The sequence below is a fragment of the Mesocricetus auratus genome, unplaced genomic scaffold (assembly GCF_017639785.1).
Source record: "Mesocricetus auratus isolate SY011 unplaced genomic scaffold, BCM_Maur_2.0 Super-Scaffold_100027, whole genome shotgun sequence".
In the NCBI taxonomy this organism is placed as follows: Eukaryota; Metazoa; Chordata; class Mammalia; order Rodentia; family Cricetidae; genus Mesocricetus; species Mesocricetus auratus.
Window position 1 is genome coordinate 17220770 of NW_024429208.1, and position 23070 is coordinate 17243839.

At 44.1% G+C, this 23070-nt stretch overlaps 1 protein-coding gene across 6 annotated transcripts in view; it reads right to left on the reverse strand.

The window, feature by feature from the left end:
• Rtkn2 (rhotekin 2) overlaps positions 1-23070 on the reverse strand; it is a 63460-nt gene that overhangs the window by 36116 nt on the left and 4274 nt on the right. The window contains exons 2-7 of one of the 6 annotated variants that reach the window (XM_040732181.1): positions 21033-21387; positions 19647-19843; positions 8888-8946; positions 4710-4763; positions 3288-3405; positions 126-320 (exon numbers count right to left, since the gene is read on the reverse strand). In XM_040732181.1, coding sequence (XP_040588115.1) covers positions 126-320; positions 3288-3405; positions 4710-4763; positions 8888-8946; positions 19647-19804 — 584 coding nt within the window. In that variant the 5' untranslated portion in view covers positions 19805-19843; positions 21033-21387. Of the gene's footprint in view, positions 1-125; positions 321-3287; positions 3406-4709; positions 4764-8887; positions 8947-19646; positions 19857-19939; positions 19958-20527; positions 20601-21032; positions 21388-23070 lie in introns of those variants that run through there. The other 5 variants (XM_040732182.1, XM_040732180.1, XM_013113844.3 and 2 more) reach the window with 5 other exon arrangements.

A 23070-nucleotide genomic window follows, 5' to 3' on the forward strand; every position in this document is an offset into this window, starting at 1 on the left:
AGAGGAGTAAATATAACACGGTCCAGGTTTCCTTCTGTTCCCAGATGCTGCCCCATTTAAAATGTAAGCATTCATCTAAAGACAATACACTGAAATACCACACACACTGTAATTAGAAAGCTTACGCGACAGAGCTGAAGAGCAAGTATGCCTCTGGGGTCTCTTCCTGAAGCGCTGCACTTATTTTCCTTCCTGCAGCTTTACTGATGGACGTCTTCAACTTTTTAGCCAGTTTTTTAGGGGTGTTGGTTATGGAAGAGTCCTCTGCACCACAGCTGTACACTTCTATCCTTATCTGGAAGTCTGGGCCTGCTTCCCTGCTAAGAACAAGAGCAGTTGTGATGCTGAGAGTCGAATTCAGTGGAAACATAAAACTATAACACCTTGGCTGTTTCTACAATATTCAAAAATTGGCATTTAAAACATACATAAGGAGACACAATTGCTACATTTGTTTAGTTTCCAAATGGATTTAGAGGGTGGATGTAAGTTTCAGAGTTGTTAAGTTTCTAAGCCATAGTCTTGGGGACTTGGGGAATGACTCTTTTTGGTGAAACACTTGCCAAGCAAGCATGAGTACCTGGTTAGCCTAACCTAATCCGTGCGCTCTTGGCCAGCAAGACTGTCACACAATAGTTGTCCTCTGGCCTCCAGATGCATGTACACACACACACACACACACACACACACACACACACACACATGAGAACATCCCCATAGACATTCACGGCACACATAAGAACATGTTTGCACACACACATACACAACACATGCAAACGAGTGAGCACTTTACTTCAATTGAGCCAACATATATGGGCATAGTACTTAAAAAATATAAAGAATAAAACACTCTGTTTTTCTTTCACAGTTCTTTACTACCAAAACTTTACTTATGTTATATCTGGAATTTCCTGAAACAACTATCCCTCCTGAACAGAATCCATGGAACCTCAAGTTCCCATTTGTCTTCATACCCAGGCAGCCAATCCATTGCCTCACCGTAGCTAACAGCTAGCAACATCCCACTACTTGGCTATAGAGACAAGGACCAGAAACCCAAGATAAAGGGATGTACTTGAAAGCACAGGCTCCCAGGGGGCAGGCACTGCCTTGATAAAGCACCGTGCCTGAAAGCAGAAGGGATCTGATAGGCATTTAGTAAAACCTATTCAGAAATTCTCCAGTTTGGCTGAGGAGATGGTTCGGTGGTAGGTGCCTGCTTAGCGAGCATAGGGACCTTTTGTTTAGGTCCCCAAACCCATGACTCAGCTGTGGTGGCCCATGCCTGTAATTCCAGCACTCCTTCAGCAAGATTGGAGGCAGACACAGGGGACTCCCCAGAGGCTCACGGGTCGGCTTGTTTGGTACATACAACAGCGACCAGTAAAAACCAGATCCTGGCTCATACTAAGTCAAAGACTAAGGTCTACATTGGAGGTTGTCCTCTGACCGCCACAGCTGCTCCATTTCACAACTGTCCCCTCCCACGCCCATACAAACATGCACACAAAGAAAATAAACAAACAAATAAGTAAATGAGTGAACAAATGAAGAAATAGAAACTTTATGGTTTAGGATCCACAATGGCTGGCTTTACTCTTTCTAGGTACAGTAAGCTACCATGACCATAGAAACCCACTGTGTTGTTACGAAGAGTAAAACACACCTAGGAGAGCACCCATCTGCATATGTGACCTGAAGACAGGAGCTAGTCATGGGACTTTAAAATTCAAACGGCCAGTCTACAGGTTTGGATAAATCCAAGGACCAACTCCCAGATATTTTTATAGTTCCTTACTTGGCAACTTCTAAACATACAGTATTCTTGGTAATGAGTACCAAATGTCAATATTTAGAAGAAAACCAGAGATTCATAAATATTGAAGACTTATTAAAAACAAGCATCATAACACAAAGCACATTTTTTAACATTTAGAACATTTGTCAGCAGCTATTTTTAGGACAATTTAAAATATTTATACCAAAAAAAATACCAATAAATCATATGTTGTCTTCCAAGTCATTTGTATTGTTCTTCCTGCACGGGGGGGGGAGGGAGGGAAATCCACTTAACTTTTGTCTTTGTGGCAAAAAAAAACCAAACAAAACAAAACAAAAACCAATAGGGGAGTAATGTGAAGAAGAGCCAGTTGGTGAGGGAGTGGGCTAATTTTGGCAAGAAACAAAATGTCATTAGCAACAACTGAAAATAGAAATCAAGATGTAGAGATAAAGAAGGAAATACACTGTAGCCTAAATTATACAAGAACTTGGGACCATTCCTGAGGCAGGACCTTAACTAAATTCCTTTGACTTAAAGACAACTTATAAAATGGCTGGTGTTGTTGCTAATAGCCCAGGGTGACATGTTGTTTTGTTCTATACTGTTACTCCAGGACACTAGCACAGAAGTGTCTGCCACGGTCCCGCTGGTGTTTCGTGACTGGCAAAAGCAGTCCTCTGAAATCTCAAGTGTCAATGGACATGGCAATGGAGGGGCTGATTCCATGTCAGCAGCTAGCACCACTCGATATGGAAATGGCATCTCGAAAGCTCCCAAGAAACAAATCCCAGGAGGCAGGAGGCCAACGAAGCCTTTGAAACAGAGGCCAGGAAAAACTCATGGTGGTTAAAAACGATCTCCACGGCTACCCGAGGAGCGGTTTCTGTCTCTCTGGGTGATGGCCATAATAAAACGAACCTGCGCAGAGCAGGGCACTAAAACAGCCCTTAAGATGGCCAGGCTGTTCTTCACTGTGTGAGTACATGAGAATTTCACTATAAGAAAAAGAAGGCTCCAACACCACGGTGAGCACTTGGAGAGCGGCTTGGAAGTAAACATGCTTGACCACCTTATTACTTCTGTCACTACGTTTATGTTCAAGCTCACTGTACATCAGACATAAAGCAAACTTCTATTGTAGCTCTGTTAATGATAGGAATACAAATCCTATTTGCTGACAAATGTTGTAAATGTTAAAAAATGTGCTTTGTGTTATGATGCTTGTTTTTAATAAGTCTTCAAGTTTATCAGAGCCAATGAGCCAGCTATTTGCTGCTTTTATTAATTATAAGCTTTCAATTTCATTCTGAATCCTGCCCCGCCCCAAGTCTATCTTTTAAACATTTAAAGCTGTTAATGCTTTGAGAAAGGATCCAAGGACCATGGGGACGCAGGCCATCAGAAACGCCATCCGAAACCAAAGACAGCAATCAGCCCTTCTTTACAGGTAAGAAAAAGGAAGCAGAGCTTCCGATTTCATTCTTTAAAGAGTAGAGATACTTACAATATGGTGATGTTGTCGAAACATATATCTGTGACCGTCTGGTCGACAATCACCATGTCGGTGTCCAACACTTCAGCTCCCATCCTGAACAAACAGAAGATGGCGTAGCGTTGTGTGCCTAGAGGAGAGGTGACGTGAAAGCCGTCACAAGCAGGACAACCACACCTGTGGGAGACACTTGCAGGCCCCGAACTGACCTGCCACAGCATGGCTGCTTCCTGAGCAAGCCAGGGTCCCTCGCCCAACTCAAAGCCAACCGTAAACCAAGGAGCATCAAAAATGGACATCAGTCCCTCAGAGTCCCAAAGACACCCCCAGAGTCTAATCACTAACGAACTCTACAACCTATCAGGAAATGAAGCACACCACATAGGGATTCCCTCTGTTAATCTGATGTCCAAATCTTAGAAAAAGTGATTTTTAAAGGCAAGCCCATCAACGGCAGCCAAGTGTCTTCCACCAACTGAAAGCAAGGGGAGAAGCCACCTGATTATCCTGAGCGACCAAAAGGCAGGCAACGATAAAAAGACAAGGGAATATGAAAAGCAGGAATAAGATGGGGGGGGGCTACAAAAACACAGCTGCTAGGCCTTTAGTGTGGTGATGTTCTTAAAAATACTAGGTGGTTAAAGGGCTAAATCCTCATTATTGAGAAAATGTAGTTCTTTAGGAAAAGTTTATCCTCTGTAGTAATCAGAAGATTGACCTGATTCCCACAAGCCTTCCTTGGCAAAGTAAATTATACGTCCTAACGGAAAAACAAACACTAACCTGATCAAAGTTCTCCATATAAAACTAATTATGCCCAATACCATTCAGCTTTTAGAATATGGAGAACAAAGCCATCACAACAGACAAGGCAGACTATCGGATCTCTCGACTTTGCCTCACACAGCTAGGAAGCATTTGAGGTTCATGTCCGTGGTCCAAGCAATACACAGATTTGTGAAGACTGCATATAGCCAATAAACCAGTGAAGGTTAAAAAAAAAAAAAGATCACATCAAGCTAGAAACCTTTCATTACATCCTGTTAAATAATCTAACACAGCAAAGCTGAAACCTCCCAGGTCGTATCAGAGAAAAAAACAAAACACAACAATAGTACCACCTTTGCTTACTCACCTCAGGCATTTTTAAATATGTCTGTGTATGGGAGTGGGCGTTGTCCTTCCTCCCCATCTCTCCATCTTGAGCCCATCACTAAGTTTCCCACCAATGATGGGAAAGTGTACTTGGCTTGTGAATCAGGGAACTGATACTACACAGACGCCATACCAGAAAGCAACAGCTCACCAACACTGCTTATCGCCAAATTGCAGCGGTGTATCTCAGTACCGACCAACTCTGTCCTCAGAAACCACAAATTTGTGTCCTGAGCACTAAAGAAAACACTTTCGAGTACAAAATAAAACCATACGTACATTCTTTATTACTGAAGTGATCGGAGTCTTTCCACATTAGTGGTATTCGGATATCTATAAAGAGGGGAAAAAGAAAAATGGCAATTATGATTACAATTTTTATTTCACCCATGATGTGAACCTCTGAATTCCATAGTAGGTTGCGCCCATCAAAGCCAAGGTGAAATACACACAGCACATTTTCTAATTATTGTTTACGGTTGATTTTTAAAATACCTTATTTATTTTATGTGTATGGGTATTTTGCCTGCATGTACGTCTCTGCCTTTCTTGCACATCTGAAGCCCACGAAGGGCAAGGGAGGACACTGGATCTGCGGTTCCATGTGGTTGTGAGCATCGTATGGGGGCTGGGGACCCAACTCGGGTCCTCTGCAAGAGCAACGCACTCTTAGCCACTGAGCCATCTCTCTAGGGGTACAGGTGATAATTTCAGAAGTTATTAGATAATGCGTGAAATGTGGAAGTGTTAGAAGTGAAAATACACCCTTTTAAATAATCGTTTTAGCTCCACATCTTGCCCTTTCCTTCCCCTCCCCCCAGCTTTAGGGTGCCTTCCTTATTAGCTGTGCCACTCTGAGCCCACGTCTGTCCCTGGCCCAAACCCTTCGTAGATGGAACTGAATCAGATGTCAACAACTATACATCCCAACACCAACACCGTGCTAGAACTGCTGTCTTTTGGAGGCATTTGATTGTCACTGGTTCTTTATATGAATTTTACAATTAAAGTCCCTCTTAGGAACCCAAAATTTTTTTTAACACTTACTCTCCCTCTCTCTCCATTCCTCCCTCCCCCCTCTCTCTCTGTCTCTCTGTCTGTCTCTCTGTCTCTGTCTCTGTCTCTCTCTGTCTCTCTCTCTCTCTCTCTGTGTGTAGGTCAGAGGCAACTTGTGAAAGTTGGTTCTCTCCTTCTACCATGTGTGGGTCCCAGGAATTGAACTCAAGTCATCAGGGTTGGTGGCAAGCACCTTTATCTACTGAGCCCTCTCATTGGCCCAGGGAACTAGTAACTTCTTCAATATTTTATCTTCACATAATATATTTACTTTTAACATTTTCTTCTAACTTTGGCCTTTTTGTTTGAGGGCCAGAGCTCAGGCCCAGGGACTTGGAAGAGCCTCCCACTGAGCTATGCCTGCAGCTCCTACCCTTACATTTTAATTAAGGTTACTATTGTGTATTTAATGCCTGGGGGGAGTTGTCGACTTATTGCAAATTGCATTTTTTTCATTATATTCTCTGGCAAGTTATTGCTGGTTTTCAGAAAAACTACCACGTTTATTTATTTATCCTAAATCCAGCCACATTTTACTGAATGCATTAATTCAAGTGTCTCAGTAACTTCCCTTAGGGTCATATTCATCCGCCATCCATTAGCTTCAGAAAGTATCCAATCTGCCTATTCATTTTCAATAATTGCATTTTTCAGTCATTGCTTTAACTACAATTCCAAGCAGTGTTAGATTATGTTGACATAATAGACATTGTTATTTTGTTCTTGATTTTAATGGGAATGTCTTAGAATTATAGCTGGGCTGACAGCCTGTCAGATCTCTTCTTGCTTGACCACAATGGCTGCCTCCTTTCGTTCCAAGGTGGTCAATGGTTTCTCACTGCAGCTGTCCTGGAGGTGATGGGGAAGCCTTAACAATTCACACTCTCATGGAAGGACCCTAAGCCAGGTTTCCTTAGCTGCTTCCCCACAGCCTGGGGTCAATCCTGCTTACCTCGTCCCAACCCCATATAAACCAAGGGAGAGGGAGGATTTCCCATGTCTCTCCCATGTATTCTTCAGGCAGCAAAGGATGCAGCTTCCAAGGACAGAAACACCCTCTAGATTCTAGCAAACCACCACCTGGGTTTTAGCTTACAGAGCTCACCTTTGTTTTTCTGTCTTTATTGACAGTTCATGCCAAACTAAGACAGCCCAAACAGGCTAGCTAACCTGATGTATCAGGTCCCAGACTATAATCTGGTGAAGAGAAAACTAGGGACTTGTGGCGATGGCTCAGTGGTTAAGCACTTGCTGCACAACCATAGTTTGGGGTCCCAGAACCCACTTACATGCAGGATGGCTGTGGCAGTCACCTGCAATTCCAGCTTGGGGGGTCCCCAAAGAATGCTGGCTCCAGAGACTAGTCATTGCCAGGGACCTGCGGGTTTGACTGACAGACCCTGCCTCAAAATTAATAAGGTGGAAAAATGGTTGGGAATGACTCTACCTCAGGACTCCACATACAAGTTCATGCACTTACATATGTCTACATACATGCAAGCATGCACACACACACACACACACACACACACACACATATGAAAACGGAAACAACAAAAAGAAAAGTGAAAGAAACCACTGAGGTGCATGGTTGACTGACTTGGCTTAGTCGCTGAATTGGGAGTTGGTGAAAGCACACACCGCTGCCACAGTACCGTTACCTGCTGTAGAAGGGGTGGGGATGGACCTGCTATTTTTACAGTCATGAAGCTCTGGCCAGTGGAAGCGGGTACAAGAAACTCAAAACCCAGGTCTGCCCTGTTTACAGTGCAATCGCAGAAACATTATGACACTTGGCTGCAAGTGTCCAGCAAGGCAAAATCATGTTAATGGCACGCACGGTCCATCTTCTGGGTTTCTTGGGAAGAAAACAACATGCTTTGGGGAAGCCGGCCTCGGCTTTTGCACAAAAGTATCTGCAATTATGAAAACAGCCGTCTCACTGTATTTTTGTCGCAGACCCTTTCTAAATGCAGTGGCAGTAAACACGCACCCTCAGCCAGCAATCACAGGACTCACAGAACAGACCACCTACCTCATTTGCCTACAGAGCGGTGGCTTACTAGAAGCGAGGGAAGGAGGACAGTGGTTAGGTAATTATGGAAGATCGCCTCTAAAGATCTACAATGGTGATCTACTCGTGTTAAAATGTACTCGAGCACAGTAAAGAGGACTCTGCAAATGGCCTATGTTTGCCAGCAAAAGGACACAGACAATGCAGCGGTGCCTTCTGCCCCAAGCAGAAGAGCAAGCATGAACACAAATAACCACAAAACAGGCAACAGGTTCTTGTGCGGCTCATCTAATTCCCTGGAACGCTCATTGCTCGGCAGAGGGCAATGGCTCCAATAAGGTCCTAAATAGAATGTACGTCTGTCCTCCTTGCATGGTAACTTCTGTCCAGCCATGACAGTGAGTGATGGAAGTAGAGAATGGTCCCTTGTGTGGCAAACCTGGTCACACAGCAGCTAGGCACTCCACCCGAGGCCAATGGGAAGAGCCAGCTATTGCCAGAAGCCAGCGCAGGACACACTGCTGTTTCTAGGGTGTGCTGATGCAAGTCTGCCATGCTAATCGCGTTGCATCTCTATGCCATTGTCTTGGGTGGCCCTGCCATTTTGGAGAAACTGAGACTACACAGCCTAAGCGCCATCTAGTGGCAAAGGGCCTTCTAACTCTATCCAGCAGACAGGAAGCGTCATTCCAGCCTGAGTGATAATGGGAGGGTTTAGAGATGAGCAAACAGATCCTAGAGAAAATACCACAACTTCACAACCCAATTAGGTGTCTCAACCAGGGCTTGTGTTGACAAGGGAAGGAAAAAAAATATCTTCCTAAAGCACGTGGGTTGGGTAATGGGAGACTGAGCCAGAGAAAGAATTGGGCCAGAATGGAAAACTTGGCGGGGCTGGGGCAGTTTGGATTTTACAGGCTGAAAGTGGTCAGTCATCTATCCAGCATTCTCTGAGCAATCACCAGGAACCAAGCCCAGTGTCAGTGGCTTTGCTGTAATGTGGTAAACATAATAAACGTGGGGCCAACCCCCGCGAGACTTGCATCTTAGAGACTCACTAAACAGACAAGGCAGGGGGAGAAAGCGTGTGGGTTTGCAGCCCAGCCTGGGCACACAGCAAGTAGGTAATTTAACACACCTTCCGCACATTCCACAGTCGGAACGGAGGGCAAACCTGCCTGGTGTGCATTAACAGAGGACGTAGTTTCCTCAGACCGCCAAGTTCCACACAATTGTAGCACATAATGATAAAATAGTTTGAAATAAGTATTCTGATGGAGGTGTGAACAATGAAACGGAGAGACCGGAAATACAGAATACACAGGGCCAGCAATGCTAGCCACTTTAAAAACATATCTGGCAGCACAGGGACACGCCCGCAGCATACCTGACAGGGCAATCTTCCCTCTGCAGGCTCTCTGCTCTCTGCTCTCACAGATCCCATCACTGTCAAGAGAAAAGCACAGGTCTTTTAAAATAAGCAACTATCTCAAGTCTTTCACAAATCGTTGAACTTTATAACAAAGGTACGCCTATCAACATTCATTACTAACACGGGGCATTTGGCTCAAAAGATGTTTGGTCCACAGCTAGCTAGCTTTCAGGGAGGTACAGAGATGCACTCTTTTGAGTTTATATAAACTATTATACTTCCCTAATAATGTGTGCCGGTGGCACTATGACGGTGGCCTTGCTGACTCTCAACACAATGGACAGTATTGTCCCTGTCCCTAGAACTGCAATCACAAGAACCTACATTTCGAGTTCATTAGCTACACTGGCCTAAAGGAGTCAGGTGGGTGCTGCCCAAATCCTGCTGTGAGCTGCTATCCCCGAAGCTGAAAAAACCCCAACTCACTTTACACTATAATTTATGTGCAGTTGGTATAGTATCTACGTCTCACAAGTCCCAGAGAACCAGCGCATAGTCGATTAATATGAGAGAGCAGAAAACAGAGAGGAAAACAGAAAACCTCTTTCAAGGGAATGCTGAGATGTAAGACAACCTCACTCCCAAACTCAGGACTTCACATCCGTCAAAACAACGTGAGACACCGTTTGGGAAAACCATGCATTCAAGGCCAGCCTGTGCTACCTATGAAGACCCTGTCTCACACACACAGCAAGGGAAGGGGAGACGGCTCACTGGATAAAGCCATTTGCAGTCAAACCTGGGGACCCCAGTTTCATCTCCAGGACCCACACGATACAAAGAAAGAACAGATTCCTGCGTAGCTACGATATAAAAATATTCTCAAACTCTAATGTAAATCCAAGTCACCATAAAATTTTGTAGAATTAAGTCAGTCTTTTAAAAAAATGAGAAAACTTGGACCTCGAATTTCTGAAACTCTAGTCACTTTCAGTTTAGACACTTCTGGGTGAAAAAGTTGGATGTTTTCCCAATTCAACCAAACTAACCGAGAAATTGCTAAATACGGTTGTTTTATTAAGTTAAAGATATATATATATATACATACATACATACACACACATACATATATATATGTATGCTTGAAAAGCTGCAATGATCACACCAGCTCTGAATGGGGCAATTAGTCAAACCAAGCAAAGAGCAAAGGTACAATGGACCCCATTCAAGCAAACCCAGTTCAGAATATTGTCTTGGTAAGACCTGCACACACTAATTTATTTTTCATAGCTGAGGACCAAACCTAGGGTCCATTACTCTACCACTGAACTAAATAACTTCCCAAGCCCTAAATGCTCATTTAAGAGAAAAACACATGAAACACAAACTTAACTTTGTTATAGACTTCTGCCGGTAGGTACAGAAAATGAACAACAGAGGGCGCCAACCTGCCACTTTGTTGCTCAAAAATCTGTATGAAAATGCTCTGGGTAAACACAGCTTGGCCTGTTTTATATTGTTCCATATGGGGGTTCTAAACAGCATTTCTGTGCCAGAACTGGTGCATTGTAACAATAAATAGCATAATGACAACAATATTTTACATTTTCTTAATGAAATAGTAACAGGATTCTCAGTGGTATTCTGTTATTTGAAAGCGTATTATAAAACCCTCCGCCTTTTATGCAAATAAGTGAAAACTAAAACACTCAGAAATACATAGTGTAGAACTTAAAGCCACCCTAAAACTATGATGGTAATAGACTCGAGATGCCCTAGATTATGCCCCAAGTGTGATATAATAAGCCCCTTTCCGCAGACACTAAACCATCTAAAAGTTAAGAAATAAATTCAGCAGTGTCTCTAAATACATGTTTCCTTACAGAACAACTACAAACACAGATTTTGTTCCTTCCCGTCTAGGCTTTTTCTTATGTTAACTTACAGTACGCAACAAAGTAGGAGACTGGGGTGTGAGGCCAGGCAATCGTATTCAGCTCACACAGTTATTCCGGCGCCATTAAAAACTCACAGTTACGTTGAATGACACACATAATTAAATCCTATAAATGACTCTAATTAGTGTTATTTTATTTTTACAAAGCCAAATAAAGCATTTCAGGCTTTTAGGTCGAGAAGAGATGGAATGGTTGGGGCTGGGGGATGGAGGCTGACAGAGGGCAGTGCTAATAATGTAAGCTCTGTGTGGAGGAGGATGCTGGTGATGAGTATCCCACCCAGGACAGGGATTCACCTGGCCTTAGGCTTTTGGGACTGCTGCTGAGGGCAGGGAGCGCATGCATCTCTGGAATGGCGCCTGCAGCCGATCTGGACTTGGGCTTCACTCTTCATTACCACTCCCCTCCATGACTTGCTGTCCCTCTGACAGCACCACAGAGACAGAAGGGACACACCTAGTTAGCTCATGCAGCTGCCTAATGAAGGGGCAATTCTAGTTCGCCTGTGGAATTCTTTAAGGTGTCACCCAAGCAGGAGCCTGCTCTGTGAGTACAGATGTTTTAGCTCCAGGGCAGAGCCTAGGCTTAGGGACAAGATACCCTAAGCCACTTGCTGACGTCATCAGAGTCTAACTGGCAGTTCCCATGAAGCAGTCGTCTGAGACTCTCTCTACGCAGCGCACCAGAGCCTTGTTATCAAGGAAAATGAGGGCTCCTGTAACGCCCACCAAGAGCACAACCAGAAAATGGGCGCCACAAATCCCACTACTTTTGGAAGACAGGAAAGTCTGCTCCTGGAGACCTTTTCCCAGAGTTAGGTAACCATTAGCGGATATTACACTAGCCTAGGAGAGAAGAGACTGTGCCTAAAGGCTGGGTAACACTTGCGGGATACCAGTACTAGATCCTGGGGAGTTGAAATGTACTTAGGTTCAACAACTGTTAATATTGTGAAGACACAGTTGGGCACTGGTGGTGCACACCTTCAATCCCAGCACTTGGGAGGCAGAAGCAGGTGGATCTCTGTGAGTTTGAGGCCAGCCTGGTCTACAGAGCAAGTCCCACGGCAGTCAAGACTACACAGAGAAACCCTGTCTTGAAGAACCAATATGTATTTGGGAGGACAGAGGCACAAAGTGGGAGAGAGGGCCTATGTTTAGCATGAAAATAAAAAGAAAGCAGTTAACCTTAAGAGCGCCAAGAAATGATGCCGTATCCAGGAACCAGAAAACCAACCAATCAATGTCTCCCAAAAACACTGTTATTAAAGATATGCTCCACTACTCTAAAAACAAAACGCTATTGAGTAAGAAACCAAGCCCTTGTAACAACTTCCCACTCATACCACCAGGGTCTTGGTGCAGGAAAGCACCCTGAAATCATTGTGAACAATAACAACTGCCAAAAAGAGACCCTCAGTTCAGCCTCTATAGAGAGTCACCTCATGAAAACAGTCTAGCAACCACATTTTCCAAAGTGAGAAAGTAACAAAACCCGAGCCCAATGCTCCTGAATGAAGTACGTGCACTTAAACAGGTCATTGCACCCGAGACCAAGGAGGTAAACGCAGCCTCAAGAATCTAAAGCATCAAACATGCAGACATATGGTGAGAAGGATGAATGGACAGAACTGGGAGGAGCAGTCAGTTCTCAGACCGACACTGAAAAGCAGCTGGCAAGAAGAAAAAGAACCCAGCGCTAAGAGATCACAAGGGACGGTCACAGAAGACAGGGCCAGGGTCCAACATCTGCGTGAGTGGCCAGAGTTCTTAATCAAGAAAGAAAAACTAGATAAAACTAGCAGTTCACTTTTTGAAATGAAAAATTTCAGAAAAGAATCGTGTGTGTGTGTGTGTCCCCATAACTAACCCCAAGGGTCCACCATACACACATTCAACTTCAACATTAAAAACAAACACTACTTCCAAACTCCAGGCAAAAGGACAAAGCTATTTGCCACAGAAAGATAATTAGACATTAGTTTTTTAAAAAAATACTAAGGCATGGAAGAGTTTCAAGACTCAAAGGTAGAAATTGTGGCCTAGAAGTTTTGTAATCAGGGAAGCAGCCTTTTAAGTATCAACTCTAAGGGAAAATACTTGATATATGCAAGGGAGTGAAGAAGAGGAAGAAAAGCCACTCTTCTGTGGAATTTACTAGCTCAGGACAGCATTGGACAGCACAGTGACAAGCAGTGAACGTTACATTGTTTAGTAGCAGTCTGAAGTCTGCAGCTCAGGTGGAGATGACTGCCTTACTATATAAATACTATCCACTCTACCAAAGTAGAGATAACACAGTTAGAAATGCAGTGCGAAGGGCTGAGAGGGCTCATTTGGTAAAGTACTTGGACAACCATGAGGACCTGAGTTTACCCCCAGGTTCCAATGTAAAAAAACAAGTGAGTTAGCACATTTGTAATACCAGCACTAGGGGTGTGGGGTGAAGGTAAACATAAGTAGGTCCTTGGAGCTCACTGCCAAGCCTATTCTGACCTATTGGGAAAGCCCCAAATCAATGAGAGACCCTGTCTCAAAAACACCAAGTCGGAGAACACCTGGGGTTCACTTCTGGCTTCCAACTGCACACACACAATTACACATGGACCCACACAAAAATGAAATATAGAGAGGAAAGAGAAAACAGAATAAGCTTATTCGTCTTGACACAGATAATAAATAAATATTGTTTGAAGAAGTAAAAAGAAAACCCAAGAACCCCCAAATGATACAGGCTATCATCTCTTGGTAGCCTACCAGAACTTGACAGTAAGATCCTAATGCTGGAGACATCAGACATGGAGAAGTCAACTTGCTACTGTCCAAGAAGTGTTGTAACCACTGGCTAGCTAGACAAGCTGCTGAGGGGCGGGGGCCATTAACTGTCTCAGCCAGCTGTGAACCCTGTGAGCTACAATTAGGACTAGTGTAGGAAGATATACTCATGGGTGCTACAGTGGCATGGATGCTATGGGTGTAACCAACTACTTTCTACTAGATCTGATGCCTGCTCCACAAGAGGAGAGGCATGCCTGGTACTGTAAATCTGGCCAAGAACCCATTGTTTGGGATCGCAGGTGCCCCAGTTGTGAACATGCTACTACTATTTTGCTAAATAGACATAGCATCCAACTTCCCTCTAAATACTTGTCTCTCTTACAGATACTTCAATGCGGCTCTCAAACTTTGAAAAGACAAGTTTCTTTTTGCAGTGGATAGTGGCGGTGAGTGTAAGAAACCACAGGTCCAAGCGCAGAGATTAAGTGGCTGCACTGTGCTCAACCACAGGACATATGTAGTGAGATAGTCACCCTGTCCACACCTGTAGCGCTATAACCAAACGGGTGTGGTCACAGGTGCGGATATGACAGGTGGTTTTAGGTCTGGGGTCAGGGCACAGGTAGTACTCGCTTGCTTCCGGTAGGGTCATGGAGCAGCCTGGGTGGTTTGGGGCTGTATTGCTCTAGACAACTCCAGACTAGCTAGGAGAAACAGTACACCTTCTTATTACACTCTGGCCAGAACTTCAGAAAAGAACTTCAGTCTTGCCACACAGAGACTAGCTACAAATGTTACAACTAGTCCTCTCAAGACTTTTTGTTGCTCTAATTTTTTTTTCCTACAGGATCCCTTGGAGTCATCATCCGTCGTCCCATTTCAGCAGGAAGTAATCCTAAGAAAACAACGCCCCTTTCCCTACTGTTGGCATTAATGGACAATACTCACCTACATAGGGTTGGTATTTTGTTGTTTAGGGTTGGGAATGGAAGGTGACGCTCAGACTCGGGTATCTCTTTTAGATAAGTTTAAGGATATGGATGGGAAAGGTATGGTTAGTGTGGGATTTAGGTAGATTAACATATTTTCTGGTGAACTAACTTTAGCAACTGTTAGCTATAGATAACTTAAATTATTAGATTCTTGTATGTTGACTGTTTAGGGTCTTCTTTCTGTTTACGATTTTTGCACACAAATATAAAACTATCTTGATGTATATACATTTTGTATATTGACACAACTTAGGATATTTTATCATAATGCACTTTTTAGCTCTACCTCTAGTCAAGACATTTCAGTTTTATCTCTGTATATAGTTACATTTTTTTGAAGTCATTGTCCTTACTAAATTATTTTGAGAAGCTTCAACCATTGTACAACTATGGTTCTGAGAATTACAGACTATAGTTACCCATGCTTCTTAAACCTATGAGATTAGTTAGACATAGATATTTGATCTTCAAACACTTCATAGGCCTGCAGAATATGGCACTTAAATGTTTTAATATTAGTACTCTGTTGACAGGAGACACAAATGCTCCTGACAGCACCAAGCTATTCCCAAGAATATGTTGGGCACCATGTCACTCCTTCTGGATTTCATTATCTCCTTGGATAATGGCCTCTTGTGGGATAATATTCTCACAGTCCCAGCACTCAGACCCCACTTACAAAAAGGCAGAGAGGAAAAGGTGACAAAAGGCTGAGGTCAGTTCCATTTGAAAGAGGCTGAGTCAGGCCTTGAGGAACAGGCCTATAATCTAGCTGCTGGGAAGGCTGAGGCAGGCTTCCCCATTCATGGTCCACCTTGGCGACCCAATGAGACCCTACTACAAAATAAAGAGCAGAAAAAGAGCTGAGCATGGGGCTATAGGTTCAATTACACAGTGGTGGAGAGCTTGCCTACCAAGTGCAAGGCCATAGGTTCAACTCCACAGTGGTGGAGAGTTTGCCTACAAAGTGCAATGCCTTGGGGTTCAACTCCACAGTGGTGGAGAACTTGCCTACCATGTACAAGGCCATAGGTTCAACTCCACAGTGGTGGAGAGCTTGCCTACCATGTAGAAGGCCACAGGACCCAACAGTCAACTTCCAACTATAGTAAAGAAGATACGGAGAAGGCTCCGGGACGACTTATGGGAACTACCAGACAAGTGCAGAATGGAGGATATTTAAATGGTTTTAATGTCTAGACTCTCCAAAACATTAGTGAAAAGGGAATTTTAGAAAAGGGTAATTAATAGAAACAAAAGGGATCTAGCGAGATGCACTGCATGAGCCTAGATCAGATTTTAGTGAAAAAAAAAATAAGCAAATAAAAACCCCAACTACGAAAGATTTTGAGCAGTTGGGTAAGGGTGAATATAGAAAATGATTAACATTTTGCATATAATCATACTTTGACCATGTAGAAGAATGTTCTTAAAAATGGACACATGCCAAACTATTAGGGAGCACATCTCCCACTTGCAATCATCTTCAAATGCTTCAGCAGAACAATGCGTGTTCACACGCACACAGGGAGAAGGCAGTGGATGGGCACACGTGCCGCGAAATTAACGGCCAACCAAGTGAACACTCGCGGATGTTCATCTACGAAAGAGCTCAAGATAAAGAAGTTGTTTTTCAAAAGGCAGAAGTAGGCAGCAAGAAGCTCGGAACACGAAAGGAAGCGACAAGGGGGAGCAACACAGTCAAAGTGAATCTGAATTGTCACTGTAGCTTAGGAAGGGAAGAGGGTGAGCGGCTCCCTCCTCCCTAACAGCAGAGGGACTACGTTCTGCTTTCAGTTCTTCCAAGCACAACAGAAGCCCAGCACTACTCTGGTAGACGGAAATGAAGTTGATGCACACAGTGCAGCTGTCCTGCAGCCCTGGCTTGGAAAGGCTTTAGCACAGCGAGACAACCTGGTTGCTTTCTTCTGCTGTCTGTCACTGGCAGAAGTAAGGACCCAGTAGTAAGTCCCAGAGAAACTCATTCACTCAAGTCATTTCAGGGGCTGGGGAGATTGCCCAGCAGAGAGCAGGTGCGGTTCTTGCAGAGGGCCTGAGTCTGGTTCCCAGCACCCACCACTGGGTGGCTCACGACAGCCTGGAATTCCAGCTCCAGGGGCTCTGGAATAGTTTTCTGGTCATCAAGGGCACCCATACTCATATATACACACACACCTACACATAATTAAAAATAAAATAATCCTTAAAAAAGTTATTTCAGGCATGGTAGCACATACCTGTAGTCTCTGCACTTGGGAGACAGAGGTAGATTGAATGCCATGAGTTCAAGGCCAGCCTGGTCCACACAGCAGGTTCTAGGCCAGCCAGGTTTACACACTGAGGTCCTGTGTTTAAAAAAACCAACACAAAAGCTACTTCATTATCAGATAATAGATCACTGCTGTTTCTGCCTCTCGCTGTCTTAACTACTTGTCTTAAAATGTGGCTATTTCTAATCCTCTGTTGCTATACCGTCTCCCAAACACTGTTATATCATGGATTCTTTTTGCTTAAAGTGTTAATAGGAGGAAATTTTTAAAAAGCTAGACATTAACCCTTGGAATCACTTGACAGCTTTGAGAGGCAGAAAGAAGCAAGGTTGGTTTCAGGTGTGAGTAGGGTACAGCGTCTTTGAAGTCCTTGGGTCCCTGGTCTAGCTCTGGGAGCACTGTGCACCCTGGACAGTCCTGGTTTCCAGGTCTTTGGTGAGGCCCGGTGGCACAGTGCACTGGCGGTCACTCCCACACCTCACCCAGAGGTCTACGTCTTCTGTCCTCTGCCAGGAAACCCTACATAGATCCGCAACCAAGCTCATCCCTTCCATGTCCCTGTTAGCTCGTCCTTTGCTCTAGGAATGCATTTGCTGCTTTTCCTTTTTCTTTTTAGGGGAGCAGCTTTGTTCCTCCTCCTCATCCGGTAGGACTGTTTCCTTTAGTCCACAAGATCCGGTACACACAGGATGCTCCTCAGCCGCACCACGGTACTCTGATTAGACTCTAGACTCAGATTAGACCTAGAGCAGTGGCTCTCAACCTGCCGGTCGTGGCCCGTAAGGCCACGGGAAAACACAGGTATTTTATATTACGATTCGTAACTAACAAAATGACAGTTACGCACCAACAGTGAAGATAATTCTATGGGTGGGGGTCAGCCCAGCAAGAGGAACTATATTAAAGGGCTGTGGCATTGGGACGGTTGAAAACCACTGCTCTAGAGTAACAGTATAATTTTTAACATTTTATTGTAAAGTTTGTTTTTTTTCTTTTTTTCTTTTTTCTTTTTTTTTTTTTTTGAGACAGGGTTTTTCTGTATTGTTTTAGAGGCTGTCCTGGAACTCACTCTGTAGACCAGGCTGGCCTCGAACTCACAGAGATCTGCCTGCCTCTGCCTCCCGAGTGCCGGGATTAAAAGTGTGCGCCACCAACGCCCGGCTATTGTAAAGTTTTAAAAGAGTTAAAGCGGTGTCCTCCTCATTAAAACAGTATTTTGATTTATGGATAATATATGCTACATATAGATAAATACATATTAAGGCATCTTTCTCTTCCTCAGAGACTAAACCAACTAAGGAATGGGTATGGCAGTAAATGGGTAGATACGGGTCCCTGAAGATGATCCCAGAACTAGAGAAACCAACTAATAGTGAATGCTTGGTCTCACACTCTCAAGTTTTACCATTTAAATGATCCAAAAAAAGCCTCATCAGAGCAGAGGAGTCTATAAGCCTAACTTCATCACGTTCTAATGCCCAAGCTTTGTCTTGAAAATATTCCGCTCTGTCACATGCTGCCAGCATCTGACTCTGGCATAGCTCCCGATTCATAAGCACATCCTCCCAGTGACCTGTGACCCGGTTTAGGAACATCAGCCTCCAAACACCACCCCAGATTGTTGGGGAAGTCCTGTGTATATGTCAATAAAACACTGTTGGCCAATAGGGAAGCAAGATAGGTGGGACTAGGAGTCCAGGAGGACTCTGGGTAGTAGAAACACAGGGAGTCAAGATGTAACCGCCATAGGGATAAGAAGCCCGGAATCTTCTCCGGTAAGAGAAATACTTAGATTAGCAATTATGGGATAAATACTTAAGTCAGAGCTAGCCAGTAAGAAACAAGCAAGGCCAACAGCTTCATAATTAATATAGCTCCCGTGTGTTTATTTGGGACTGATGCGGCTCTGGAACCAGGCTGGCGGGAAGGCTTCCCTTTACACCAGATGATGACATTGGGACAGTTTTATTAGTAATGCCGGGGCATACAATACAGAGACTAGGAGGTTTCCTTAGCGCCAAAGCATTCCGTCGGGTGTAAGTCTACATCCACATAGAGGCATTACCTCCTCATACTATACTGCACCCACGACACAATGGCTGAGGCACACAGGTCCCAGCATCTACAGTCAGGTGAGGCCAAAACTAGCCACTTCAGCTAGGTGTCTATCTATCACAACCCTATTCCTGTTTTATTTCACAGACACCTTCGCTGACCTGTCCTTACCTTCCTCTTAAGGAGTTTAATAGAGAGACACGGTAGCCCACCCCATGACCACTAAAGCACACAGAGACTTTTCGCTTCTACCAGAACCACCAATAGCAAGGGAGCCAAATGCCCCACTAAGAGACCCTGAAATCTAGCCTCTAAAGTGAGTTCACCCAAGGTCCAGAAAAGACCTGGCATTGTCTGTGGGATAGGACACTGTGTGATACACAAATGCTCCATCTGTTCCACAAGGGCCATGTGGAGTGACAGAGACCTCAGGACCAGAGACTAAGCAGCAAGCCCTCACTGGAGCTAGTTGGCAACACTTTGGGGGCCAGTTTCACTTTGGAGTCCCACACTAAGCAGTGAACTGCTCAATACAAGCGGCTGCTTAGTGAGTTCACGCCGGGTTCTCTTGTCCACATAACTGTTATGTCGGCCGGAACTTCCATGTTGACCTTTAAAGGGTTTGGTGACCTGACATTTTTTTTTACTTACACTTAAATTACATTGTGTCTTCTGTTCAAATACCAAAGCACATTCAAGTGTAGGTATACTACAGCACTAACCGTCTTCCAGGTTGACTTGCGATCTGTTCCTCCGACTTCCGAAGCTCCGCCGTGTAGGCCTCTATCCGAGTGTTGCACACCATGAGGTTCTTAACTGCATGCAAAACCTGCTCTCTTTTCGTACTCAGGGAGAGCAGCTTCCATATTCCCTCTCGCATTCGGATTTCCAAGTCTATTTTCTCTCGGATGTTGCAGTCCTAAAATAGAGAGCTGTTAGTATGAGGTAGCAATCGTCTAGAACTGCATTTAGGACAGGCAATGGGAAATGTACTAGACATCGTTTATTTTCGTACCATTCTGAGAATGAAACAAAGGTTTTTGACTTGTTGCTCTATAAAAATATAGCTCTTTTAAAAAGCTATTTGCAATATTCTTACATTTCTTTCATTATTGGAAATTCTTCCCAACATACTGGTTAAACAAAACAGAAACAAAGATGAGGAAAAACAAAGCTACCATAAACCCCACTAGCTTAATAAAGTTCCCAACATTTACATCTACCCAGAACCCTAGAATGTGCCCTTATTTGGACACAGAATTTTGCACATTATTAATTAAAATGGGACCACCTCAGATTAGAATTTATCTCAAATCTTAATAAGGCCACAAAAAAAAACCCACAGACACAGAGGTCACATAAAGACACAGACTCAGAGAGAAGGTCACAAAAAGACACAGACATACAGAGGCCATGTAAAGACACAGACACACACACAGAGGACACATAAAGACACAGATACATACAGAGGCCACATAAAGACATGGACACACACACAGAGGACACACACAGAGCTGGTCTTATGAAGACACACAGAGAGAAAGTCCTATGATGGCAGACACATGAAGAGGTCATGTGAAGACAGAGATGGCAGCAGCCAGACCTGGAAGAGACAAGGAAGGGCCTGCAGAGGAGGATGGTGCTGACTTCTGGCCTCCAGAGCTGAGGAGGATGTGTTAGTCACTTGTTACGTTTGTTACGGCAGCCTTAAGAAATGTACAATAAGCAGCTGGAGAAATGATGGCTCAGCGATGAAGAATGCTTGCTGCTCTTACAGTGAACCAGAGGACAGCCCCCAGCACACACATCCGGCAAAATTGCCTGTAACTTCAGCTCCAGGGGAACCAACACCCTCTTTGTTCTACATGCGTGCATGCACCCCCCCCACAGAAATAAAAATATTGTTAAGTTTACAATAACAACTGTGAGCAACAAATTACACATATGCACAGATCCTGAGTGCTGCAGGAGGTTGGGGTATGGCTGAGGGACACTGAATTTGCCCAGGAAAAACTTTGTGGAAGAACAGACAGCTGAATAAAGGAACAGCAGAGAGGACTGGGTTGGTCATCACAGTGACAGTGGGAACAAAACTAGAAGCTCCATGCCTGGAAAATGCCGGAGGCCTGGGCTGCCAGGACAGAGGCTCAGCTCTGGACTTGCTTATTTTGAAGTCGCCAAGAAATTCCTTTGTAGTTTAGTTGCTCCATTTAATGACAATGCAATGGGCTCGTTCAATACATCAGTCTTATTCATATCATTAAAGTCTACAAACAAGATCACAGTTCTCAATTCACTCCCAGTAAGTTTGTAAGTATTGTAAGCCACGAAGGTCTTCTTTCTGCACAAGCATGGATCCCAGGTGTGTCTATTTCTCAAAGTTAAGTGGCATCCCAGCTTCGGCAGTAAAAACTATTACTTTCTCGTTGTACTGAAGTATCAATTTAAAGGCGTGCAGAGAACCTAATGATAAAAGTGCCGAATATTAAAAGGACAGACATTTCATAAGGAAGAAAAGGAGCCGATTAGGAGAGCTGACGGTCCATGAGGACTCCCAAAAGCAAACTACTAGATGGCTTGATTTGGCTCTCCATGGCTAATCAGCTGACATAGTCACATAATTGGACAGATCTGTTTGATTACCTTCTGTCATCATACGGTAGAGTCGTCACTTGCTAACCTCATCATGTAGGGTACACCTGCCTCGACCTGGGACACCATATAAACACCGTCCTTGCCGGTCCCCTGACCGAGCGTCCCCAGCTCTTCTCGCATCTGTGTATGACTTGTTGGCCCGGTGACTATTCTCTCTTCATGTCATCAGCAGTTAATTTATAAGAACCATCTACGGCCCATATGTCTACAGTAACAAACGGTGGCGGGCTGGTTAATGCTGGCAAGTGCATGCTGGGAGCACTTGAAGCTGGGAGGAGCCGCTTTACCGCACAGCGCAAATATAAACACACGCCAGCTGGCGCCCCCAAACTCAGCTTTGCCTTTTAAACGCAGCAGTGAGGCAGTCGGCCAAACTGGCACAGAGGTTCTGAAAAATGGTACATCTGGGAGTCAACTGAAGCTCAGAGAAAGTCATATTAAAGTGCCTGACCCCAGGAAATCGGGGTCTCTGGAGGCAGGGCTGGGCATTTCTTTAGGCGCCTCTAGTGCCATGGTTGTCAACCTGTGGGTTACGACCCTTCTGGAGGTCATATATCCAGATTTCCTGCATATCAGATTTATATTATGATTATTTTTTATATTTATTTATTATGTACACAGTGTCCTGCCTGCATGTATCCCAGAAGAGGGCACTAGATCTCATAATAGATGATTGTGAGCCACCATGTGGTTACTGGGAATCGAACTCAGGACCTCTGGAAGAGCAGCCAGTGCTCTTAACCTCTGAACCATCTCTCCAGCCCCTACATTATGATTCTTAACAGCAGCAAAATTACTGTTATGGAGTAGCAATAAAGTAATATTATGGTTGGGGGTCAACACAAGATGGGGAACTGTATTAAAGGGTCACACCATCAGGAAGTTCGAGAACCAATGACCTAGTGCTTTAGTGGCTCAGACAGATTTGGACAGTGAAATTTAGCAATTGTAAAACTGCAACAACCTGAAGGAACCAGCAGGGGGCCACAGCCACACCACATACTAGCCTGAACTTCAGAGCGTCCCTCTGATCTATGAGGAGAGCCATCTCTGTCGTTGTCACCTGCTGAAAAAGACTCAAATAATTGCAGAGGCTTGGGAAATAGTAGAGATAAGAACCATAGAGTCTTAAAACAAACAAAAGTTTATACATGTGATTAAGCTAATGTTCGCTAAGGAAATGAGGCATACATGGCAGGTATTAACAGAATTTCATCTTTTTTTTTTTTATTTTTAAGACAGGGTTTCTGGTTGGCTGTCCTGGAACTCACCCTGTAGACCAGGCTAGCCTCAAAATCACAGGGACCCTCTTGCCTCTAGAATTTCATCCTTTACGACGAAATTAGCTATCAAACTCCAGCCTGGTTGGTAGCCATTTTTTGTACATAAAGTTGGACTGGATCACACTAGCTCATCCTGCCTGTGGCTACTTTCCAACCACAATGGCCAAGTTGAGAAACTTAAAGCAACATGGGAACTGTGTACCATGTG